This window comes from Schistosoma mansoni, chromosome 3 (assembly GCF_000237925.1).
Source record: "Schistosoma mansoni strain Puerto Rico chromosome 3, complete genome".
Taxonomy (NCBI): Eukaryota; Metazoa; Platyhelminthes; class Trematoda; order Strigeidida; family Schistosomatidae; genus Schistosoma; species Schistosoma mansoni.
In genome coordinates this window covers 4065241-4073338 of record NC_031497.1, presented here as the reverse complement: position 1 = coordinate 4073338, position 8098 = coordinate 4065241, and the positions used below count along the sequence as shown (strand labels likewise).

Sequence of the window (8098 nt, the reverse complement as noted above, 5' to 3'; positions counted from 1 at the left end):
CAATCATTTTAAATCAACTACCAAATCAGTATTTTACCAAACTTCTAGTATCTTGTTTTGGAATAATACTTTGATCAAATTCCCATAATATGGTATCCCAAGCACTCAACCACCTTGGAATTCATTCAAACTGGAATATTACTTTGAAGAAGGCATGCAATCTTCTTCTCAAATATTCCAACAAATATAATTTTTAGTGAAGGCACTAGTGATATTTATATGGGTGATACGTAAGGTGTATTTTATGCATTGCCAATGTCTGGGAGGTGAACATAATAGTATTAGGTAATACATGGATATTCTGACAATTTGAACTTTAAATAAAATGACTAGAACCAGCTTGGTGTAGTACCTTCGGGATACACAGACAGGTTGGCACGTAGAGTAACTTCGTACAACAGTGGTTACATTTTAAAGTTGCGTTTGACAAACACACAGTTAACTACCAAAGTGTTGAAACATACATTCACGGGATGAAACCTAAGCAATAATTATTCAACAAATAGTTTAAACATGTCGCAAGTATTATGAGTTTGACAATGTCTTTACCCGCAGTCCCTTTATAATCAAAGAATAACAACTCAGTCAAATTACAAGTCAGAAATGAGGAGATTCGTTGACATATTTGAAAAGGTAACGATAAATCGAGAGGCGTTTAATCTTAGCTGGTCAACGGTTGAAAGAGATGCTTAGCATGGCGTACTTACTCGTGATCTGGAGCGGATGCGTTACCGACCACTCTCAGTTTGATGTGTCCATTAAAACTAACCAGATCGGTATCAAATGTTGAAGACTTACAGAACTATTTGATTCGGGGATTTATTTACCTCTGCAAGTTTGCTATACATACTTTTTATCGTAATGTTTAAAGTCATTAAATATTGTCATAAATTATGGTTGCAAGATAATTGACTGTTTCTCTGTGGAGGTAACGCTTGTATGGATCATGACTTTGGGATTATATGTCAACATACAAGTGCGATATCTGAGCACATGCATAACTAATGAAATAATGTTCCTGATCGAGGTAATCTAAAAATGACGTCGTTTTTGAAGTCAATTTCTACTGAACTTGCCGAAAATAGGACATAACAGAAATCATGGCTTCGATTTACTCTTAAGTATATATTCTATATAGCTACTGATTTTCTGAAGGATTTTGATTTTGCAACAATCTCAAAGTACACAGAACATTCTATTGCTACTCAGACGAGTACAGTGCATACTGAACAGAAACTGCTCTCATCATCTAGGAAAACCAAAGGTCCTGTTAGCAGACACATGTGATCCCCACCACTGTCTTTTACAATCCCTAAGCTACTAGCTTGTAACTTGATATTTTTCAGTAACTACATCACTCACCTGTAAAAACACTAAACGCGTATTTAAAAACAACATATAAATACTTCCGACGTTCTCTATGATCTACCTAACTTTGCTGGTGAATGTTTTAAGTGTATGTCGCCTGAATCTGTGACATTCCTGAGTACTTACCCGCTAAAAATCTTTCAAACCACATTGGAATTCCTTTCAACTGAAAAGTCTTTGATCAAGCATTTTCTTACGAAAAATAGCATCCAGGTATATACAAGCAATTTTGAAAATACTTCATGCTACTGCTCTACCATTAGCTATAGATAGGAGATCCGAAACAACGCAGAAGTTTTGTTTAGCTGGAGAATGCAAAGCAACAAAAAGTAATTGAAGGGATCTATCAATAAGAATAACTTAAGGATTACTCAGAAGTTGAAACGACGCATGCAGAAAATCAAGGAAAAACAGTAAAGTGGACTATTCCGTGCCATCCAAATACAGAGTCTTGGCTACTATTTCAGCTCTTCAATGTCGTGTTAGCTTAATAGAAGTAATTTTAGACGAGGAATATTTTTTAACTTATGTAACAACACTGTAGCATCACGACACTGTTTGCTCTACTTTTTTATTTCCACGTTGTGCACTTTCAAAAGTTTAAGTTAATTCTGAACAAATTTAAAAAGCTGTTCTCTGACTTGCTGTTCTGCGACTTGTGGAATTGCAAAGTCCTTGAAAACTCATCATTCATGTGCTGCTAGAATGGCTTTTTCATCATCGCATAGCCAGCAAACATTGATTTTCACCCAGTAGTTCATTAGAAGTGGACTAGTGATTTACTTTTATATAATATTAGGTGAATAAAGCATATATTGTCATAAAAACTGTCGTTGTGTGGTATCTGTACGGACTAACGATTCTTTTATGTTAGATTGCCCGCTGATATATGATTCCAAATAAAATACGTTAGGTTGTTCTCATCAGTCCTACTTACTGTAAGTTGCACTGTTTCGGGAATTCCTAGTTAGGAAAATGGTTCGAATACTTTTAATCGTCATATGTTGTCTAGGCTACCAAAGCTCTATAACACAACTATGTTATGATAAATTTTTACGTTCTGTCTTCGTTATTGCTATTTCAGATGGTTTCGCACTATTTCGTTCTGTTTTTATGCTTAAAATAGACCAATGGCGAAGATACCAGCTTTCTTTTGAGTTCTCATTGATATATATTAGGTTCAGAAGACAAAATCTATTGACGAGCTGTGAATATTACTTTCGGGTATAAGGGGATGATGGTAAATCAACTGATGAAGTTGTAAATCTTCATTGACTTAAGTAGTTGGCCCACGTGTTACGTATACCTGAACACCGATTACCACGACGCGCAATTCTGACTAGTATTGGCGACGGTTGTAAGAAAGTTAGGCGTGACCAAACCAAAACGTGGCATCAGTCCTTGTAGTCACTGTCTTCTGGCCTAAGCCATTTCGGTAGATGCCGACCACTTGATCGGGGCCCACCCGACAATCGTAACCAACGGTTGGAAACTGAGTGACGTGACTCAGAATCGATCACAATGGCGTAGATGTATACACTCTTTGTCCACCCTTAAGACATGCGATTAAAGTTGCATTATACCCTATGTTTCTCAGAACTAATCCTCTCTTCCTGTCCTATATATAGTTGTTTGAAATAATCATGACCAAACCGATGTAGCTACTTTATTTTTGAAATTCGCTATGGTTCAACATAACATATCAGACTTACGAATGACAGGTTCTCCGTAAAACAAGGGGCCACAAACTAAATATCAGTGAAGCAAACAAGAATGGTGTACATCAACATACCATTTTCCAGTTTCATATGTGTTCACTGCACTACTTAACTAACAGTTTATTTACCATTTTAGCAGACATTTGGAGATTTTGTGAAGTTGGATCCCTTTATTAATCAATCGAAAACTTGTGCAATGTTCGTGCAAAACGTGATTAGACATGCAACATTATAAACCGATATCCACTAATTAGCAATGTGACTTCTAATCTGGGTGTCAATGCGAATGCACTACTTCTCTTAGTACATAAATATCCCTTTACATAAGATTATGTATTTCCCCGTCTTGAAGGAGTTAATAAACCGAGTTATCCTTGGCAGCAACAACCCAAGTTGTTATCAGATGGGTACTACGTCTCACGAAGCCTACGTATTGCACGTAAGTCCTCAGGACAATACGTTGTCCAGATATTGCAAACTTTGCTTATCAGTGATATGACTGATTTCTCCGAGTAGCTTTAGTGTACACTGTCAGCTTGCCACATCTGGCATTGCACAAACCTGTCAAGGGCATCTATGCAACTTGGTAATAGCAATCTACTTTCCCATACTGCTAGGAACACGAAAGCAAGTAATTAAGGATTGCTAAGTAATATATTAGAACACTGTTAGTGCAAAATATGCATTCGGCTGCAAGTTATCCTGAAATATATACGTATTAATCAGCTTTTCAGATATTCATCTGAGTATCAGTACAAATAAGGAGGATGTATATTTTACTTGTAACAGCGACAATCCGTACAAGTATGTTGTCTTGTAGTCGTCAGCTACACGACGTTTTCACGGAAGCAGATAGCAAAAAATTTGCCTAATTTTTACGTTGACGCCATGAGTACATACAACCTGCAATTGTCCGAACTATCCTTTTCATACACGTTAAAGAACTTTTCTAATTCAAGAACATTTAAATAGAACTGTTTACAGAAAACCATCGAATAGGTCGTCCGGAAAATTTCAGAAGCATTTCACATAGTGTGACAACCAAACCACAAAAGTTTTGCTACTCACAAAGGGATCAAATATATAAACTCACACATTACAAGCCACAGGTCGACAATTTGAAAAGTTCAACACACAGGTTTACTTCAGCTGCAAGACAGACGAAAACATACTATGCACGTGGCTGTTATTCGTTGTTTTCTGAAACATACAGATCTGACGGCACACATACTATGAAATCAAGCTAGCCTATAAATACTCCACCGACCCGAGGCACCTCGAAAAGAGAAAATTTTCAAATCCAATCTGGCTTCTATACGATGCCGATCTGTACCGATGATTGGGAGCTTACTGGGTTTGGACGGGAACGATGTGACCTCTTATTCTACGTTGAAGTCACACATCATAGTTAATGCCTAACATGGATTAGCCTTTCGTCATATCCAGGTAGCATGGATAGCTTGATAACAGTACAATGCAAATAATTTTATGAGAGAAATGAATTAGTAAGAGTAGGTGCAAAGAGCAGAGTGCGACGAATAACTTGTGAGCCAGTCCATGGCGTGCGATTAAACAATGTGTGTTGGTTGTCCTTGGCTCTTACGAGGTTAGGTGAACTGTTTGGTTTTCAGTGATCTGAATGCCGGATAATTAGGCTAGGAAGTAAGGACATTTCATTGGATCATTCACGTGTATAGTTGCATTGTTTTAAGAAAACAAACATATTACGCCCAATTTCCAGTCGAGCTTATCGCTAAAATACAAGGTAATCTGGAATGTTTTTATAGGTTCATCATGAAAGGAAAACATAACCAGGGGGTTTGTGGTTTAATAGCTCCCAAATTTGAAGATATTACCAACCTTGAGATTTTAGGATTCTTTAGTGCCAACTTCGTCAATTAATCCAGCCAGGAACCTACAAGCGTGGAATATTATTTGACTTTGGTGTCGGGCGATCGTTAAAGAAATGTCCATCCAATTCCCTTATCAGTATCAAGGTAACTGAAATCAATGAGAGGACAAAAGTCTCAATCATAAAATAGCGCTCAGAGGGCATCAATATACATGTACGTTATTTCTTCAGTCACCCAATGGAATCTCAAAAACCTCCAAAAGAGTGTAAACAGACCCCTCTCTCTTCGAGTTCATGATCATTTGATAAAAAAGACAAAACATGCTGCACACAATACTGTCGAAGTTAGTGGGAGGCACGGCCGATTAACAAATGAGAAAAATGAACAAATGCACTTCTTATTAGGCTCGAAATTGGCTTAAAATTCCAGGAAATGAAAACTCAATGTTGTCGTTTTATAAACAGCCGAAGGGCCTTCTGAGACCAGTCGATACCGGCTCACGCAGTTTTCTTCGACTTTTGAAAGTGGTTTGAATTAGCACCTCAAGTAATACTGATAGTGAAAGTTCAGAGATGAAATTTCATTGGATAATATTCACCCTAAATCCAGAATCACCTGGAAAACGAGATGTCACGCACCGAAATAGTTACAGTTCTCCCCATTTGGAAGGTCTCGACATTAGGAGTTCTACAAAGTGCCGTATTAAATCCACTCAGCTTCTAGAGTCCTAATAAGGGTCTCGAAGATAAAAACTAACCCAGTGACTTGCATTCGGACCAAAATTCAACTTGTCAGAATATCATGTTACGAGCACCCAGGTCCATAGGTCTTAAACAAGTCGCATACCAACATTCGTTCAGAAATATCAACCACGGAAGGAATAAACACCATCTCAAAATACTCAATGTGTGAAGCTGAAGCAAATTCGGCCGTTTGTTTCATACGGAGGCAAATTGGTGTAGTTACCACAGAGTTATTTTTGATACTCTTAAGAACAGACCCACGGCATCACCATGAAAGCCACTACTGAGATACAAGAGATAGTGAAATGTATCGTTCATATAGGTATTGCAAACTAGATTATTCATCTTCATTGAAACTATATTATTTGAAATTTTATCAGATAGAATATTTTTTGCTTGTTCTAGTACTTCAATACTAATAACACGACCTCGGAAGTTTTTAAAAGTATATTTACCTACGCAACACAGTGTTGTGGTATTTGTGATGGGTTTGGAATGTTACACAGTGTTGGAATGTATAGGAGAAGGCTCTTTCGGACGTGTTTTCCGAGGACGAAGAAAGGAAACTGGTCAGGTTAGGTTAAAATGTTATCAGTGAATATGTGTATTCTTAAAGATTGTAGCCATGAAGTTTATACCGAAAGTTGGGAAGAGCGAAAATGCTCTTAAAAATCTTAAGCTTGAAATCGAGATCATGCGATCAATGCATCACACCAACATAATAGAAATGCAAGACTCATTTGAGACAGAAAGAGAGGTTGCTTAGACCCTACATTCCTAATGTCATTGCCACAAATCTACACTTTAGGTAGTTGCGATTACTGATTATGCTGAAGGAGATCTTTTCCAAATAATCGAAGATGATGGCCGACTTTCCGAAGAAACGGTAGTTTTATTGGCTCTTTCGTACATACTTCTCAGGTTAGGTCCGTGGCTTGTCAGTTGGTATCTGCACTATACTACCTCCATGCCAACCGTATTTTGCACAGAGATATGAAACCACAAAATATTTTGCTGGGTCAAGATGGCGTCGTCAAGCTTTGTGATTTCGGGTTTGCGCGGGTCATGGGCTGGAATACTTTAGTTCTGACATCTATAAAGGTTCTTTTTTACCCGTTTACCAATACCCATCTTTTGTAGGGAACTCCTCTATATATGGCGCCAGAGATTATTGAAGAAAAACCTTACGATCATACAGCTGACCTATGGTAAGTAGTTGAGTTTCTTAATTACATATATTAAGGGCACTGGGTTGTATATTATACGAACTGTTCGTCGGTACTCCTCCGTTTTACACGAACAGTATCTTTCAACTCGTCAAGATGATTACAAAAACTTCTATCCAGTGGCCTCCAGATATGTCCTCTGTTTTTAAGGACTTTTTGGCCAGGTTGTTGCAAAAAGATGTACGACAACGTTTGCAGTGGCCAGACCTTTTGGATCATCCATTTGTCTGCGATAAGATTGAAAGTAACGTAATGCAGGTTATTTGTTGTTGAGTATGCATTTTTGTATGACTTCATTTCTGTCAGAGTTTATCAGTCAAAATCACTAGTTAAGAGTGTGTAATTAATCATCTGTTCACGTATAGTTGTAAAATCCACTTCTTAATCATACCGATAGTTTTAATATCCTAAATGGTTTTCTTTCTGGAGTCACTCACTCATTGAGACACATCCCAACCTGCCTGTTTGTGTCCTGTTAGCGAATTGTTTGCAACATGTAGTTATGGGTTCTAGATAATATATAATCGTTTTGAAAAAGATCTAGCAACTATGAAGTTTATAGGGTTCAGCAATGATATTAATCGATATTTGTAAAATGTCGAAATGCAAATCAACTGGATATTTTTCTAGTCATTTTAAATGAAGTGTAATTTCCCAATATGTATAGTTTTATTCACTGAACTGGAATTATCAAATAAAAACAATCGAAAAACAGCATTCGTCCCAGTGTGTTGCGGTTTATCATCAGTGTACAGCGTATTTAGTTTATGAGTAAGCTCTCTTAATTCGAACTTTTTAAACAATTATATATTTACTGTGGACAAATATATACACGGCAAGGGTAATATGTGGGTGAAATGTGTGTTTTGTGACTTTGTTTTGGTGCATTCATAGATTTATCCAAAGTTTGGATCTGGTCATTCCTGTTGTCTTTAAAATCGTCAAGCGTATAGTGTTGGTGCCTGTAATGTTCAGGTTTGACTAGACATTTTCCAACCCCCTCAGTCAGTGATGATTTATAGCCTTATTGACAGATTTATCTTATTAACCAAGCATTTCTCGCTGAGGGTTCTCAGCGTATCTGAATAGGTATTTTGACGACACCTATGATCGGTTGCTCACAAATTACACATGTATTCAATTTTAAAGACTATGCTCTGGATTTTCAAAGTAATATTGCGATTACCCCT

General features: G+C 37.2%; 1 protein-coding gene across 1 annotated transcript in view; it reads left to right on the top strand.

Annotated features, from left to right (window-relative positions):
* Positions 1–6166: 6166 nt before the first annotated feature.
* Positions 6167–8098, top strand: part of Smp_132260 (serine/threonine kinase) — a gene marked incomplete at both ends in the record, with an annotated part of 70459 nt that continues 68527 nt past the window's right edge. Inside the window, 6 exons of the mRNA XM_018798943.1 lie at positions 6167–6256; positions 6299–6439; positions 6491–6568; positions 6604–6783; positions 6823–6890; positions 6926–7152. Of these exons, the coding sequence (XP_018650781.1) occupies positions 6167–6256; positions 6299–6439; positions 6491–6568; positions 6604–6783; positions 6823–6890; positions 6926–7152 (784 nt within the window). The remainder of the gene's footprint in view (positions 6257–6298; positions 6440–6490; positions 6569–6603; positions 6784–6822; positions 6891–6925; positions 7153–8098) is intronic.